The sequence below is a fragment of the Coloeus monedula genome (assembly GCF_965178545.1).
Source record: "Coloeus monedula genome assembly, chromosome: 6".
NCBI lineage: Eukaryota > Metazoa > Chordata > Aves > Passeriformes > Corvidae > Coloeus > Coloeus monedula.
The window spans coordinates 42,811,357-42,829,646 of NC_138786.1; the positions used below are offsets into that span (position 1 = coordinate 42,811,357).

General features: G+C 41.7%; 1 protein-coding gene across 3 annotated transcripts in view; it reads right to left on the reverse strand.

The window, feature by feature from the left end:
- Window positions 1–3,129: 3,129 nt before the first annotated feature.
- Window positions 3,130–18,290, reverse strand: part of SPTLC2 (serine palmitoyltransferase long chain base subunit 2) — a 79,284-nt gene continuing 64,123 nt past the window's right edge. For 2 of the 3 annotated variants that reach the window (XM_082282935.1, XM_082282934.1), the window contains exons 10-12: window positions 15,443–15,578; window positions 13,326–13,455; window positions 3,130–7,997 (exon numbers count right to left, since the gene is read on the reverse strand). In XM_082282935.1, coding sequence (XP_082139061.1) covers window positions 7,878–7,997; window positions 13,326–13,455; window positions 15,443–15,578 — 386 coding nt within the window. In that variant the 3' untranslated portion in view covers window positions 3,130–7,877. The remainder of the gene's footprint in view (window positions 7,998–13,325; window positions 13,456–15,442; window positions 15,579–18,290) is intronic. The other variant, XR_014226463.1, reaches the window with a different exon arrangement.

Below are 18,290 nucleotides of genomic sequence, written 5' to 3' on the forward strand. Positions count from 1 at the left end.
CTTCCGCTGTCGCGGCTCCCCCGGGCTCGCCTGCCGGTACCACTGATGCTGAAGGATAACTCTGAAAAGCTTCACAAATGTGCGCGGGGAAGGAGGGAGGGAGGGAGAGAGCTTCGCCTCCCCACCCCACTTCCTAATCCTTTCGGCAATCCGATTTCTTTTCCTCCTCTTCTCCTCCCCTCGCCGAGTCACTCCCCGGTGCTGCCGCGGCTCTGCCGGCAACGCCGGGCACCGGAGGGCGGACGGGAGGCCGCTCGGCGGGGAGAGTCTCCTACTCGGATGAAACGCGCTCCAGCCCCTCCCGGGCGACCGCCGCGGCTGCCGGCCCCGGGCACGGCTCCGCCGCGCCCCTGCCCCGCTCGGAGGCTGCCGGCACTGCCAGACCTCCCCCCTCTCCCTCCGGGCGCTGCCCCCTCCGGGGCGCCACCGCCCGCTCCGCTCCTCCCCTGCCGGCAGCTGCATGGCCGGGGCGGCCACCGCCCCCTCCACCCGGCGGTGCACGCAGGGCGCTGCCCCTCCGGCGAGGCCGGCCCGGGGCTCTTTGTTCCGCGCCTCGGCGGCGCCGGCCTCGCACAAGCTCCGCGGCACCGGGTGCTTCCCGCCGGGGCAGCCCCGCCGCTGCAGCGCCCTCCCGGCGGGGCGGGGCGGCCGCGGGCCCCGGCGGCTCCGGCCCGGCCGCACGAGGCGGGAGGATGGAGGTGCCCTGGACGGAGGGGCGGGAGCAGGGACGCGGTCGGGCAGGGGGTTCCGAGCCTCCCGCCGCGCCCCCGGGGAAAAGAGCTTGCAAAAGCCGCCCTTTTCCCCCTTCCTCGGAGCGCCAGGGCTGGGGCCGCTCTGCGGGTGGGAGGGACGGGCTCCCCCGTCCCGGGGCCGGCCCGCGACAGGCAGAAACGGGGCTCTGTGCTCCCCGGTGAAAGCCCTGGCTGTTCCCGAATTGCGGGAGAGTTTCTACCGCTCAAAAAAAGTCTTTATTCCATGATCTGCTCTCTTCTGCGCCGGCAGCATCTTATCCAGTCCTTAAGGCCTCTTGGAAACGTGGAGTGGCTGTTTACTTGGGGTCTAGAGAGTATCTTTTCCAGGATCTCCACAGGCGTTCATGAGCCTGGGAACAAAATTAGGGAAAGGATTATGAAAAAAATTATTAGGGAAGGACACTGAAAGGAGGTTTTGCAGCCCGCTAATGAAAAGTGCCAGTGCTGGCACGGTCCAAAAAAGGGAGACCTGGAAGGGAAAACCCAACATTTCTACAGCAGCCTTAGCACAAAGCCGCAAATCACCTGGGCCCATTTGTGTACCCAGCTAAAATCAGGACCTGCACCTCCTTCTCAAATGCCAACATGTGGTTTATGCAGACCTAGGGCATGGAAAGAAATGTTTAAAACAAGACACAGACGGCAAGACAGATGTGAGGTCAAGAATCCCCTGTGAAATGGATCAAGAAGCCTTTTCAAACATCTCATTAGCAGCATGACAGCTGAGAGCAGCCTGACACTGTAACAGCACCCAAGGGTAGCAGCCTGGTTTTCAAGCACAGCAGCATTTTGGGGCCAGCAACGAGCTACAGAACGGGCACTCATCGTGGGAGTGCTGCACATCAGGAACAGCAGCTACCACTGCAGGCGTCTCTCCGCAACAGAAGTGGCTTTTCTAGACTGCTCATCAAAGCTGCTGCTGTACGATGGACTGGAGACTGCCAAAAACCAGCTAAGCATCCATCTCACATGCAAGGTTTCCTGGCTCTGGAGTACAAGGCCAGAAGGAAACAATGATCTGTCTCAGCTCACAAACAGGCTATGGTTTTACCCAGTCATTCCAGTATGAAACTTGTGTGTTGAATTTTTTTGAGGTTTTTATTTTGGGGGTGGGTAGGAGAGGGACTGGGAAGAAAGAGGAAGAGGGTTCGGTCTCCTTAATAGGGAAAAGCCTCATTAAGAAAAAAAGCACCAAACCCACAATATAGTGTTTTTTTAAAGTCTTTATTATGCAGAACATAGAATATATTTGAATGAATTTTTTTCCCATTTTTTTTTCTCCAGTGTTTTTTTTTTAAACATGCATTGTTACCTTTTTAAAGCCAATGTACCATTCATTTATCTTTTTCCCTGCCCACAGAGCATCCATATTCATGTTAATCACGAGTGTAAAAAAAGTTAGACATCTGGCATAAAATATCTTTGGGGGGAGCCCATTTAAAAATTTTATCTAAAATGTCTTATCTACAAAAAAATCCAATATATATGTACATTATAGCAACACAGAGGCATAAGAATACAGTGCAATTTAAGATGAAATGCTGTGACTTGGTAATTCTGCCCAGGGCTTGTGGAAATGTGGGCCACCATTGGCTTTAGGGCTGCTAGCCTAAAGCCTCAGGCTCCAGCATTCCTCTGTTCTCTCTCAAATGGGTCTGAAGTTGATATTGGGAGGCCAGAGATGCATAAAACTTAATATACCATTAGGGGGTAGCAGAAATACTGTCTGAATGGGATGAGCTTTGGCAAAAAAAGAAGAATGTTTACAACGGTCAGATGGGTTTGGTGCATGTTTCACCTCACTGTGGGTATCTTTGCAACGGCACCAACCCTTGGCATATTCATGTGAGACCTGTTCACCTACTGTTGAGGAAATGAATTTGCTAGCTGCCACTGGTTCTGGAGTCCCTGACCCTCTCAATAAGTTTCCCACTTTCAGCAGCCCAGGAACAAATTACCGATGGAACTACACAGGAACCATGTAAGCTACACAGGAACATCAGTGCAGAGAACTGCACTACTTCTGGCTCCCACGTGGAGATATCTCCTTAAACAGCTGCTAGCCAGGGTCACACACAAATTGAATTTTAAACCTCTCCCTCCCAATAAAATAGCAGTACATAACTGCTTAACTAAGAGCACAGAGTATTCTTCCATGGGTTAAAATCCACTGCATTCTTCAAGGCCAGTCTTAATTTCAATTCTTCATACCAAGAATCACAGTTTAAGGCCTTCAACACACACCACAGTCATCATCTGCTTCACCCAGCCCCTTTTGGGGATATGAACACAACAGCTCCAATGTCTGCAGCAAATGCTTTTCTTTTTAGTGAAAGGTAAAGCACAATACTTCACACAAACACTTCATGTTTGTGCTCTAGTATGATGTCTGAATCCTTGAACAGGTGAACAACCGGAAGGCTGGGGATGTTTTCAGGAATACAAAGCCATCCAAATGGCATCAGAGATGGTTTTTTTCTTTTAAAACCATGTTCAGGTTAGGCAGGTCAAATGACTCCCAGGGCTTTTCCCAAGCAGTGGTCCAATGCCACTTGGGTGTCAGGTCCAGCACCAAAACCAACAGTGCACCTGCTGAGGGGTTATACTAAGCATTCCTGAACAGCTCAGGACTTCACTAGTGCTAAAACAGAACAGACTGCAGGTGCCTCAAATCTCCATGCAGAAGGTGCCACCCACACAGATCCCAGCATGCTTGACACTTTCATAGGCTAAATATAAACTGTAAAAATAATATATATAAACTGCATAAATTCTGACTGAGCATTGTATATTGGGATACATTTCCACAAGTTTCCTTCTCTGTGATGCAGCAGGGGGGCTCATGCATTGTGCTCCAAATCCAATGCTGCAAGGTGTTCTCTTAGATGAAATGAAGAGTCATGCTCACACTTTCCTCCAGCCTCTCCTATGATCTCCCTGAACGGGTAACATGGATTTTGAATGAGCAAACAGCTGTAAGCCAAATGCTTTTCAGAGGTAAAGAAATCAAAATTTGCACAGAAGGAGAAGTATTTACTTGGTGTGGAAAAGTTTTAGAGGAGTGTCCATTTAGGCACTGAAAGCTGCATTCCTGATTTAGGGATACTTGTTCAAGTACATGTGAAAGATCCCTGTACAGCTGAAAATAAGTGATGATTAGCTACCCCTTTTCTCCTTCTCTGCTGTATCAGTCCTTCATCCACACAGCACAGAGTCGCTGAGTTTATGGGCACACTTCCCTTGCCTGTTCTTTGTGAAGGTGCAGCTCTGATAGTGAGTACCACATCTGCACTCTTAGAGGAAATAGCAAGAGGAGGATGGATAATGCAATTCCTTCACTGAATGACTTCATCACAGAAAGATGTTTGGTCAACTCGCTCCTGAGTCTTTGCCTAAAGCAGAAGCATACTACACCTGTAACTCAAGAACCAGAACTCTTCATTAAGGATGCTACTTAGAAGGGAAAAGATATAGCAACTAAAGAGTTAAATATACCATATACATACTATACAAAAGTTTGTGTTGTGTAAAAAATAAAAATGAAAGCCCTGAATATTTTGACACAAAAAAAATTAGTTTCTTCTCTGCCAAAGTATGAAAGGAAAACTATGCATCAGGCTCCTTAAGACAAAGATCTGCTTGGGAAGGCCCATTCCTAACAAGAAGCACATCTCCCACTCTTTGCTGATGCTCGGTAATAGGAGCTTCTCAATTTTCTTAGGAGTGAAAGAATATAGCCATTAGCCTTAAAAACAGTAATGGTTCTAAACTCTCCACTCTGCTCAACAGAGGCAACAACTTGCTTGCTAAGTTCTTCAGAGAGCTACTGAGATGGTAACTGTTGTATATTTATGAGTAAGTTTAGCCAATATACAGTACAGGGCAAAAGCCTTTGTTCAAAAGCAGCCTTCATTTTCTTTCGAATTTTGCATCTCTTAAGAAATACCAGGAGTCATTTTCAATTAGAATGTCTCTGAAAAGTTGGCAGGGACTGAAGTCTTATTTCTTAAGCAGCTTTTCTTCCTTTGTGATCTCTCAAGATTGGTTCTTTCATTCATTTCTACTGCCAGGAGAAAAAGGAGACAGATTTCTGGTCAGTACATAAATATCAAAGCAGCAATCCATCCTAGACATACCGTGACAGCATACATACTGTAGGTTTGCCTAGCACAAACCAGTATTGGAGATTTTTTAGTAGATGCAAAAAGGTTTTCCTGGCTTTCAAGCTCAGTGAATTACTGAATTAAAAGCATGAAATCTTGGCCTTGTAACTCTTACTTTTTCAGAAGCAGTTTCAACAGGTTTCATTATTTTTACCAGACTTTGGCAAAACAGGTTCTTTTAAACAAAAGGCCTCAGAGAGAAGTGGGGGGATTTGCTTCCCAAAAAGGATATGACAAGGCTGAAATGTAACCAAGCAGTTTGCAAATGCTAACTGCCAGAGTTATTTCTGAAGTGTCTTTCTTTGCAACCCAAAATTCAAAGTTATATGCAGACAGTGTGACACAGCAGAAAGATATGAAAAGGCAGAAGCTTGAACACAATTTCCTCAACAAGTGCAACTAGAAACCAAATGGACACTAGTAATTCTTAAACACTGACCATTTCAGAAGTATTACACAGGATTTATCAATATTATGAAGATTTTTCCAGATGCTTTTCTCCCTTCCAAAGACAAGCTGCTCTAAAACTGATTCCCAGAGACAAGGTTAAGATTCAAGACTTGTAGAATCTATGATAACCCACTTCTAACCTAATACATCACAGTTTTCAAACTGACTTGACTACACAGCAGACAAACACACTGTACATTTGTGAATGCTTAAAAACAGCTACCTACTGACTCAAGCCTTTAAATTGGTCAGATTTGTCTGCTCTTAAACCATTCCATGATCAAGCTAATAGGATCAGGGCTGAAGTCAGGGCTTCCTGTACTAACTTCCTCTTGTTCCCTAGTACAATCCAGAGAGAAAAAAAATCAATAATTCTTTGAGGTAAAGCTTCTTGAAGTGAGAAAGCAGGTCATCTGCTGGAATGTTAGAGCTAGCCCTGGGCAGAACACGGGCAAGAAAGCTCAGCTAACTGAGGTTTGTTCACTCTGTGGCTGAACATGTGAGACTATTTCAAAGCTATCCAAGCTGCACATACAGACTCCCCAAACTCTGCACACACTCAGCTCCAGAAGAGGAGCCAACCAACATTAATGGACTAAGACAGAAATAGTTATTTGGACCTATTTTCAAAAAGTCAATTTCAGTTCTTCTCATATAATTAAATTTCTGAAATTCAATGGTAAAAAATGAACCAGTGTTTTGAAGTTCCAGTACATTAAAATGGAACAAGATCTATAAATGCATGAAGTTAGATATTCTATTAAATAGAAGCCAATTCTGCTTTAAATCACCAGATGTATTTGCAGAACTACTTGGTTCTAGTGGCCAAAGCACTCCTTCCTTGTTAGTTGCAGAGTGAACATAAAAGAACTTTAAAAGAATGATTTTTTTTTTCAGCACCACACAAAGAGCTTTGAGCTGCCCTCTGCTTTAGTATGATGATGGTGATGAGTCGGTTTCTAAAACCTCAGTCACCTGCAAAAAGCATCTTGCTAACCCAAACTGAAGAGCTGGCCCAAACCAATTGACACAATGTTAACATTTTACGATCTTTGCAGAAATCATATATGTCTAAGTAGAAAATACAGAAACTATACTGCAATTGACTCCTATTTAAAATTTTTGGTACCTTTTTGTTGATCCATTCTGTTCTCTGAAAGAATTCAAGATGTAAAGACTAAGTAGCAACCATAAGGTGTGTTAGAGCAAAGGCATCTATTTTAAACAGAGGGACAGTATGAAACTTGCAAATAACGACTCCAAACAGCAACTGGCTCAATAAACACTCATTTGAGCAGTGTTGATCAGTAACAGAAGTACAAAAGAATAAAGATGTCAAACTAAATGCAATTGTGAGGACATTTTCTCTCTTCAGGGAAGGCCTACAGACATGCAGCTGCCGTTGGAGACTTTGCTGGCTAGCCAAAATGTAATGTATGATTACAAGATTCAGGTTGTCCGTACATGTAACAGGGCCAGTGAAGAACACCTCGTGGATGACAAGAAACAGTGAGTTAGCATGGCAAAGGGCAGCAGTCTTTCACAGACTTAAGAATAAGCACAAGACTTGCTCTAGTTTACTCGCACCCAAGAGCACCCTCCTAGAACTTAGCAGTGACTTGTTCATGACTTTATGATAATTCTAAAGCAAGAGAAACTAACCTGAGGATGAGAAAGCAACACAAACGCAATCTGTATTTTTCCTTTTTTTTAAACAGAAGTATTAAAAACAAAACAAAACAAAACAAACCCCTCTCCATCACTTACCCTCTATCAAGGGGACAATTAGTGTCAAAACCAGGAGACAATCTGGTATCCATACTGGGAAGGAAAAGAGGCTACAGTTCCAGAAGTCCTTCTGCCTGTGGCTTACAAAACTAAATAATGTTTGGGAACAATGGTCCTGTCAGCAACATGTCAACAACACATTTATTTTAAAAAGGCTAAATTCAAGTTTTAAACATAAGTAACTGCAAATGAAAAAAACTACTTTGGTTGATTATCCATCTTGTTAAATATGTCAAAGTTAGCAATCAACAGTTTCTCTAGGAAGTCTCCAAAAACAGACAGGTCAGCTCATTCATTATTGGGAAGATCAGACACCTAGCAGTGACACTGAAAATGCTGCCATGCCAGCATCACACATGCTCACAACATCTCAGCCAGCATTTGGGAGGCTAATGGTGCATACAAAGTCTGAACTAATCAGCCACAGCCAATTTGGGTTGCTGTGAACTCATTGAGACAAATAAATAAAAAAAAAGCAACAAGAGAAAAAATAAAGCCAAGCACCTCTAGGGCCAGACCCTGAAGACACGGGAATCAAAGAATTTTTTTTCTCCTCTCCCTATTTACAAAATGCCATTTGGAGCTGATGTGGCCACTTCAGTATTGTGAGGAAATGTCTTTTATACTAAGCAGTCCTAAGTGTGTTGTTCACGGATGCTGTGGCCTGTGTGCCACGGAGTGTCCCATGGGTTGTGTCCCTCCCACTGAGGCACATGGAGGGAGTTCAGTCTTCTGTTTCTTCGTATGTTGTCTCGTCAAATGGCCGGTCCAAGAGAGGTACCAAACGGCGACGGGAATATTTCAGTTGCAAAAGGTCCCCAACTTCATTGATTTCTTTTAAAGCCTGACAAAGAGACCACAGTAGATCAGCAGAGGAGACAGATGCAAGTTATCAGCACATCTTCCTTTTTGCATGCCTGCAGACTACTCTGACAGCCATTTTACTTGAGATTTTATTGTGCTAGAAGCCGGTACCTTCAGAAGTGCATAGGATTTTTTTTTTTATTTTAGCATTCAGAAATTTTGAGACCACGTAAACAGCACTGGTCACTTAACTGAGACTGCCTATGCATCCACCTGACTATTCCAGTTCCAAAACAGGATCATAACATCCAGCAAACCCCATGACTATTCACAGATAGAAAACCAGAGAATAATGTTCTTCCCTTCCTGGAGATAATGAAGCTGAAGTAGAAGAAAATGTACATGGAGGTTTGGCTCCTCTTTATGTAGAAAACAACCTGTGTTAGCATACCTGATCTACCACATTTTTAAAATTGCAAAATAGTGAAGACAAACTACAATAGTGAGCTAACAAGTTCTATAGATGCATTTGTGTTATCTACATTTGGTTAATTTGCATTGGCCATATACAATTACAGATGAAAGCTATGTATCATAAACTACATGGCACAGGAGATTTTTGCCAGACAATCCAAGGAAAGAAAAAGTTATTCTGGGTAGGACCCCAAGCATTTTCTCCTTGGAAAGCAAGGCCCACTGAGGTTGCCACAAAGGCCACACTCAAGCGATTGATGACCCAGAACACTGCTACTGAATTAGCACAACCTTTCACCATTTTGACCTGAACTCAAATATTATGAAGTTTACCAGAGATCAAACATCTGCTTGTGTAAGAAATGAGGAAAGTCCCAGCTCAGATAATCATGCTTCCATTATGTTGCAATCTCTGATAAGTCACTGCCCACAATAAGTTCTGTTCAAAGCCAAATCCTAAACTTCATTTCTCTACAGAGCAAAGTACAAAATCAGTTGCTGCAAACAAATCTGCAATAGCATGTGATGCTAGTTATTTTATATAGGCAAGTGACAAAAAATGAATTCAGAAGATCACTTCCAAGTCCAATGTGATTTTTTGGATTCAAAGGTTGGCATTTTTTGCTGCCTTGAATTGTACTACATTTATTTGAGATAGGTACATTCAGCATTGCTTCAGAATGTCACTAATTCAACATTAATGCTCCAATCTGGGTCAAATGCTTGTCTCTTGAGGACAGTTGGCAGATGGGGGTTGATACCTCTACATGTTTTTTCTTCCTAGACGGATAGTTCAAGTTTTTGTTTCTTTAAACAATGGCCCTTCATGCTTGTTATATCTGGCAGCAAAACCCTCTGCACTCTAAAATCTCAGGGAACGACAAACCCAGAAGTTGGACCTCGGTAAAACAAAACAAAACAAAAGCGTGGGCACAGTCTGCTAGAGCTTTAAGTAAAGATCCCATATGGAAGCAATTTAAAGCTGAATTTCTGTTGAAAGAGTATGTTAACTGTTATTCTTGAATGCAGATTTAGGATTTTATTAATTTAAAACAAAAAGAGCCATGTGACCAACAAAGACTACAAAGGAAATGGCATTGGTGTACTCTGACTTTAGGAGAGTGCAATATATTTTTCATCACTGAAAAGAAAGCACAGCCCACAGGGATGCAGGTTATGAGGGGCTTCACTCTGATCCTAAGCCAAATATTTTTAGGCAAGTAAGTTTTATTTACATAGAACAGTTAAAGTTGTAACTAAGAACTGTTCCTCATCATGTGGGTGTATTCAATAAGAACAAGGAAGCATTACAAATATCACCATTTGCAAGACAAGCTTCTCCTCCCTATGCTTCAAACCTGGGTAAGTTTTCTTTTAAAAAATACCACAAGAGCCCTGGTTAGGAGCCCTGGTTAGCAGCCATGAATACACAGATGGGATACCAAGTTATCCTCTGTCACTGACTTGAAGAAGCTGTCTGCCAGCTCTCCCCAAGTCCATTCATTTTAGTTCTTCCTCTTCCTGAATGTTGTTGCCACAGTTAGCAGAGGGATTAGATCTGAGGGTTGCCTTAATGATTAGCTGCCTGAAATCAATCCCCTTTCACTGCATCACAAGAAAACACAGCACAAAGTCACTGACAAAAACACTTGCTCCTTATTAACTCCTCTTGCCAATGCTCTGGGTTTTGAGCATGCAGCTATTTTGAACCTTAAAGGGGGTTACACTAACTTGGAACAAAGCCTCTACATACTGAGCTAAATCAGGATTTCTTCATTCACTTCAAAATTCACACCTCATTTTGCTCTGGATTAATTTTCTTAGGCAGACAAGCTCTAATATATTGAACAAGCATTTCCTCAATTTAGTACATTTAACACTTACAGAGGTACTCTAGCAACGAGTCTTATGTTAAATGCACAAAATCTGAAACATTTTTTGGAAAATGCAGTAAGAATTGACAGGAAAAGAGGCTTTTAAAGCAGAGTAATAAAAGTTACAGATAGATTTTGGAAGAGAACAAGTGTGATACTTATACAGACCCTACAAAAGCAGCTTATTATGGCAAAGCCCCCAGCTAGTCACTAAAAGAGAAGATCAAGAACCTAACCAACTGTAAAATTGAATGATTGCTCACGTAGTGCCTTCACATCAAGTTTCTATGGTTTCAGTTTTAGCTCAATTTGCAGCAGTATGATTTCAGAGACTTCAGTTTTCTTTATTTTCCTTCCTCCCACCTCTTATCCATTCATCCCCACTCCATGCCCACCTGTCCAGAAGTTACTGCTCCCTCATTTGTGCCAATGAATGGTCTCTATTACCATGCTCTGAGCCAAGTCGGATACTATTCATTTTATACATGGGGAAAGGAAGCGAAGGAGAGGGTCTTCTCTGAACATACTGGTTCAAAACCTTTACTCAGAATAGAAAACTGAATTGAGATGATTAAGGCAAGAGTAGCAGAACAAGTAGCTGGGAAGGAACTCCTTAAACCGTCTGTTGTTGGAGTGTTGTGTTAGGGAATCTCTCACAAGGCACAAACAGCTCAGGAGCAGCAAGTACAGCACCACAGATACACAGCAGGTTAATACTACTCAATGACACTAAACATACATTATGAAACTGCTCACATCACTCACTGCCTTACTAATTTTCCTAACAAAAATTAAAAAGTGTGCCATTTGAAGCTGTTGATTTTTATGTAAGTCCTGCAGCAGCAAAGAGTGAAAAGGTTGAGTCTGTATTTTTTTTACAAGACATTAGTAAATATCTGTCGTATGTCCCATTTGCTGTTCACATATTGAAGTGTTCCCACCTGATCATATTTGGACATTGGGCACGATTTCCCTTTCCTAACTCCGTGACCACTCTCAGTCATGTTGTCCACAAAATGTTCAAAAATAGTTTCAAGATTTTTTTTCTCCACAATCTTCTCAATATAAAGGTGTGTAGATGTTGAAAGGGCTGGCAGAGAGATTTTCCTATTTTTCACAGCCGCCTGTGGAAAGTCTCCGTTCTCACGCTAACTAGCTGGGAAAACAGTTTGAGGTTTTGTAAACTATATTGCAGGTGCAAGCTGTTTGTGTCTTTGTTTCCCACACTGGGAAAAATATTTTGGAAATGGGTGTTATGCCACTCTTGCGAACAAAGCTATAGAAGCTGATTTATAAAATTAAATATAGCCACTTCTGGCCTTTGAACCTGATCCTGGACTGTGTCATTCTTGGTATAACAGTGACAAAGGCGAGGCTTTTCAACCTGCAGTTCCCCAGATTTTTTTGCCCTTCTTCAAGATGAAGGTGGCATTTGCCATCTTCCAGTCCTCAGGAGCCTGCCCCAACCACCACGAACTCTTCCTCCAAAGATGATAATCAAGAACGGCCTTGCAGTGACAACCAGCTCCCTCAACACTTGTGGATGCAGCTCATCAGGTCCCATGGACTTGTGCATGTTGATTTTGTTTAAATGTGCCCTTATTGGAGCCTCCTTCACACCAAAGGTAAGTCTTTACTGCTCCATACTTTTCCACAAATCTCATGGTCTCAGGATTCCTGAAGTCTCACCAGGAGACTGAGACAACAAAGGCACTAAGTACCCTTGCCTCTTGCATGCATTTGTCACCTGATTCCCTGTGCCATTCAGCAGCAGTCCTCCACATTTTCTCTACTCTTTCTTTTGCTACTAATACCCCCATAAAAGCTCTGCCTGCTGCATTTCATGTCCTTTAACAGACTGAGTTCCAGGCAGGCTTTAGCTTTCCTGACCCCATCCCTGCATGCTCAGGACTGTGTCTCCATTCTTCCTCGGTCACCTGCCCCTGCTTGCACCTCTTACACACTTTCATTATATATTTTTGTCAGTTTATTTATCCATGCAGGCTTCCCACCACATTCACTCTCCTTTAAGTCAGGATAGATCATTCTTCAGGGAAGGAGTGGGGAGGAAAAATCAACTAGCTGTCCTGGACATCTCTGCTCTTTGAGGCTGTATCCTATGGGATTCTTTCAAGTAGGTCTCTGAACAGGACAGAGTCTAGTCTCATGAAGTCCAAATTCATTACTTAACCTAGTTTATATTCTAAGTCACAGACCGGCAAAGTGGGGAAAAATGTGCAATGCAGAACTTTGGCAGTGCGTAAGACAGCCCATGTACACATGTCCATCAAAAAAGATTATTCAGAAGACTCAAAATTGAATGTAGCTACCACACCAAGACTATTCTCAGTATGTCAGGCTTATTCATATAATCCTCTTTCAACTCTATTAGTCCGAGAGTAACCACCATCCTTACTTTTTGAAGGCAGCATCTCCTAACTGTGATGCAGGCCTCCTTTGAGGGGACTTCCATTCCCTCTGGAAGTGCTGGTAAGAGTAAGTAAGGCATTGCATGTGGCACAGACTCACTAGGATTGGTTCATTTAAGATACAGTGCTCTGAAGCTTTAAACAAGAACAGGAATAGTAATCTTTGGAATAAAAATTCTCACTAGTGCTTCCTTTTGAGAGGAATATAAATGTTTTGGAAGATCTCAGGCCTTTTTATTTTTTTTCTTACCATTAGCATCTAGGGTCAGAAGATGCAGAATGTTTCTTTCTAACTAGTTCAATGCAAGGTACAGCCTTTAAAGAGGGGAAAAAGCATTGTCTCATAGGAATGAGACTATCTCCTTTTAAAACAGGACAAGAAAAGCTCTGAGATTTACTCTAAGCGGCCATTCTGCACTACTGAAGCAAGGAAAGAGATGGAGTCATTGCCAGCCCTACTACAAAGGGCTTTGAAGATTAGGTTCAGCTAGTTTGCCTACCAAACATTGAACCAGTGTACAAAATCCAGACAACTGTTGTATCTGTTTATTAGCAGGCATGAGCAGGAGGAAGACAAGATGAGACACTTACTGTATCAAGCATCTCTTTGGTATGAGCTGCAGACAAACAGAATCTGGCTCTGGACTCGATGATGGGGGTGGCAGGGAAGCCCACAACCACAACACCGATGTTCCGCTTCAGCATCTCACGCCCAAACGCACTGCCAGAGAGAACGAGATCGTCACAATTATTCCAGTGGTGGCAAAGCAGAAGCATGAAGGACTCAATATGGCAACCCATACAGGCCTTTGTTGAGGCAAGGCTGTCAGACCACAGTTTGGAGCTTCTGGTGCTTTCTTTTTAGAGGCAGAAATGCTTGTGCACAAAAGCCTTTTTTAAGTTCAATCCCAAGGTGGTCCTTCTCAAAAGGTTTCAGTGTATTAAGTTCTAACAAAGATGAAAGATTGTATGTGGCAGAGACTGGTCTTTTAGCAGGCTGTTTCTAAATGGATTTGTAACCAACCTAAGCTTGGAAATCCTTCCAATAGGAAACAGTGATTTTGGCTCAGAAGTTTGACTATACAAAGGAATCCCTCATGTTGCAATGCCCCAAAGCGGATGTTTCTGCAATTTCAAGATGTTTTGTTTTCATGAATTTAATTTAAGTACATTATTGCATCACAGAATGTACCACTTCATAAGTATCACAGGAACCACAATCACCACAGTAAATTGAGATCATCTAATATGATACCTAATATTTGTAAGGAAGGTGCAAAAATATCATACAACTGTCACACACTACCTTCAACAAAACCATTTCTTAAGGAGATTAAAGAAAGTAGTGGCTGTGACTTATGCAATGAGAGGCACAAAGATCTTGATCCTATCTGTAATGGCAGTGCGGTTCTGGGTGTTTCTACAGGCCACAGGAAATGGTTAATCCTTTTTGAACTGACCTTGTTGTGAGAAGTAGCAATGAACTTAAGAGGCTTATAAGGACATATAAAAATAACATTCTTTTAATAGGTTTTTAAATTTTCTTCCACAACTCTTTTCCTTACAAATATGTGCCTCCTGATACACTTCATTTTGTATCCATTTAGTACTCTCAAACTATTTTAAAAACAGGCTACAAGGGACAAAGAAAGGATCAAGTAAATCTGATGCTCTCTGTTCTTGCTCATTTAAAGTAAGATACTGGCCCAACTGCTCAGCTAATAAATATTTCCATGAATATTTCCAAGGAAAAGATTGTACTGCTTGGTAGAGAAACTGGGCAGCAGAAACAGCTGCCTCAGTGTGTGGGACATGTACTGTGCAGCCCCCATAAAGGTAACAGGCCTTTTAAAACTGTGTTACACTGAGAAGGGTGGAGAACAACTGTATCTAGCTCTGTAAAAAGTGCCAGACTGAAGCCTGAGCTAGTAAAGCACTAGAGATGCTCAGCACAGCTTAAAATGAAATTATGTTTTCCAAATTTGAAAGTGTTGATTGAGCACTGCATTACACAGACACTAAAAAGTAGCAATCAAAGCCAAGCTGTCCTTGAAATCAGGTTTTTGTTTATGTTGCACAAATTTTTAATATATACATTATATAGCCTCCTTGCAGAATTTTAGCCTTAATTATTCACACAGCACCACACTAATCAGCAAGCATTTATAAACCTATGTGCTACAGTTGTTTTAGTATTTACAATACCAATACCCGAGTGATTAAATCTGGACTTCTTAAAAACTTGGGATTCATTAAATACATGTTGTTGGCTCCCATCATGTCTTGCCCCCCTGCTTTTCCTTTTTTAATTTTCAAAGTTCATCAATGGAAATGCTGGCTCCTTCTGATCCAGGAGTTAGTTGAAAGACTTCTTCCAGTGACTTTTAATGTTCATTTCCATTCAATTTTAGCTCCTCTTTAGCACATTTATAAACTTTACATATAAATATAATGGAAACACACAACCCAACCTTTAAAGCATGACACATGGAGGCAAAATTGCTTCCCTGAAGTGCTTTCTTGATGCTCCAAGCTACAAGCTTCAATTTTCTCAAGATCACTTACAGAAGTTTCCATATTTTATAACACTCAGTAATGATCATAAAAGCAAAAATCAAACAGGTCTTTTCTTATATTTAGAAAACTCTTCATATTCTTACACCAACCTAGCTTTAAAGAAGGGTAAGAAGTTATGCTGTCAAACGTACCCAATTTTTGCTGGCATGTACAGCATCAGAGGCACAACAGGGGAATCTTCATTTCCATAGATGATAAAGCCCATCTCTTTCAGTCGTCTCCTGAAATATCTCGTGTTCTCTGCTAGCTGCTGCACACGTGCTCTCCCTAGAAAAGAATTGAAGGTGAGACTGTGAACTCAACTGTTGTAGTCACATCCATAACTGCAACACAAGACCTCAAACTAAAGTACAAGACATTAATGTCCTGCTTGTGCTTATGGAAGCGTTAAAAACAAATGCAAATTGGGATTTGCAGTTTCTTCTCCTTTATGTAACCAAGATTAATCATGCATTTTCTGACAAGTCTGAATGGACCAGGACAGGCACAACTATCAAGTCCAAGCACTGCCTAGTTTTTCCATACCAGGTTTTCTTTCAATCAAGAGGTACCTGGCAAAAAAGGGGCAGTTACCTGCTTTTAAACAAGATTCAAAGTTTGCTCAGAATTCACTAGTAACTGCATCTTGAAGAAGAGTTTGCTTACACTTTGAATAATTAATGGAAAACCTACTGAATCAGCTGGGGTTGTTCACCATGTTTTATCCTGCTTGCTTGTATTATTGTAAATTACTACCTTCCTCTTTAGATCTCTTTGCTGAACTACCGCATGGCTGCTCCCTAACCTTTCTCAGTTAAAATGATCTAGGTTTAAATTAAACTGATTACTTCTGATAATCCAGATCACTTCACTTAAGTGGCAGCAGCCAAGCCAATTTATTATGTATTCAGCCATTTCTGTAGGGGTACTTTGATATTTGTCAAAATTAGAACACAGGACATTAGACAGCTAGTATAATTTAAATATTCCAGATGTTCAGATCTATGCATAGAACAACCTATTTATCAGTTAATTAAATTCTAGCCTAGCACACTGTACTACATTTCTGTATTGCCCAGAAAAAGGTTCACGTCATCTCACTTAAGCAGATCATAATGCATTTCTGATCAACTAATAGTCTAATGTGCTTAAGAGATTAAGCACTATGCCATTGATGAGACTATAATAAGTAACACTTAACCTTTCTTGTCTCTGGTCCACAAAGTATATTTCTGGGTAATTGATTACCCAAACACTGCCCTGCCCAGATGGGTGATTCACAAACCAAACCATTAAATGTACAGCACACAGATCTATGCCACGTAGTGAAGGTGGCTGCTAGACATAATTGTCTTCCTTTGAAGTTGTAGATAACATTAGGTGATTAACTAAAAGGAATGCCAGGTCTCAAAGAAACATCCAACACCCACGTAGCTCTGCTCCAGGCCAGAACAAATGTAATTTTAAGAACCTATATAGTATTTGCTACCAAGAGTATCAGACATTCCACCCACAACCAGACAATCAAAAGCAAAATCCCATCAAAGGCACAGTATAAGAAAAAAGGGTGAAACCTGTTAAGTTTGCAAAACTTGGCCTATCATTAGCGGGTAGAAACTGGTATTTTTAATAGTACCAACTGTCACTTAAGACATCTCTTCTTCTCCATTAACAGCATTATTTCTTAATCTTTTCTCCCCCAGAGTTTCTCCAGAAACTTAATTCCTCTTCCCCAAAAAGCAGTAAGATTTCACTAAAACACAAAGGCTTCTTGAACTTACAAAACTAAATTTTTAATTTATTCACATCAGATCAGATCCTCTGCTGCAGACCCAGCTTTCTCTTATGTTTTCAGACCAATTATTTGAGCATTTTGAATAACCCAGACTGCAAAATGAAGTTGAAGAAAAGAAACAAACTCAGTAAAATTAAAAGAACCAGGCTTACTACAAGATACTAAAAATAGTGGGCCAAAAGCCACTACTTGCATTTCTAATACTGAGGCAATCAATAAACACACAAGTGTCCACAGCAAACTACATGCAGAAAAGAAGCTATTTTGGTACCTTCTGAGAAAGCTGCATCTACACATCTCCTACAGAGAAATGCACCAACTTCTGATATGTCAGGTCAGTGATGTACAATCGCATCAAAATACAAATCCGATTTCACCACTATGGAGTAGTAAGGTAAAGTACACAGCTGCTGTGATCAGCCCCTCTCCCTGACAAGGAATGCAGCTTTTGCCATACATACATCTTCTCTGTGTTCCCATAAAGCATGGAGTTTACAGTTGAAACAGAAGGAACTTCATCACCTTTATGGTTTTCCCCTCTACACATTCACACCCTCTTGTATGTTGTTGAGAGCCTTCCAGACTAAAGATTACAGAGCAATATTAATTTGTAGCTGGCAACCCCTTCACAGTCTTCCCTAAACTCCTACCAATAAAAACAAGTTATGATTCTAGATTTGTCCTTATAGATTGAAGAGTGCTTTGCAATGTAAACAAGTCTCAAGAACAAGTCTTTCAGTACTCTACAGAGAAGTAATCACCTATTAACAGCAACTGAGAGATTTGGAAGATGCCTGCCTTCTTCAGGTTTGTGGGTCTCAAAAGTCTATCAGCTTTTACTTCACTCTAGAGCCATCAAGTCATTTAATGAAATTATTACTTCTTTAAAAACTTGTGGCTACAATAATATACCAAGAACTTGAAAACATATTCAGTGGCATCTGCTCACTACCCACCATGTCATTACCATCTGAAGAGAACTGTCGTCGTGGTGAAGCAAAGCACCAGGAATCAAACAAAAATTGAGCACAGGTTCCTTGTCCTCTGCTTGCCTTTCTCCCTGCGTTCTGTACAACTACTCTTCTCTGTATGTCAAGATATTTGGTCTCCTCCTCCACTATAAAATCCTGCAATTGGAAGAGTGATGCCACATGCTAATTGAATAGGGTTTGTAATACTATGCAACAAGCATATATCCAGTGTTC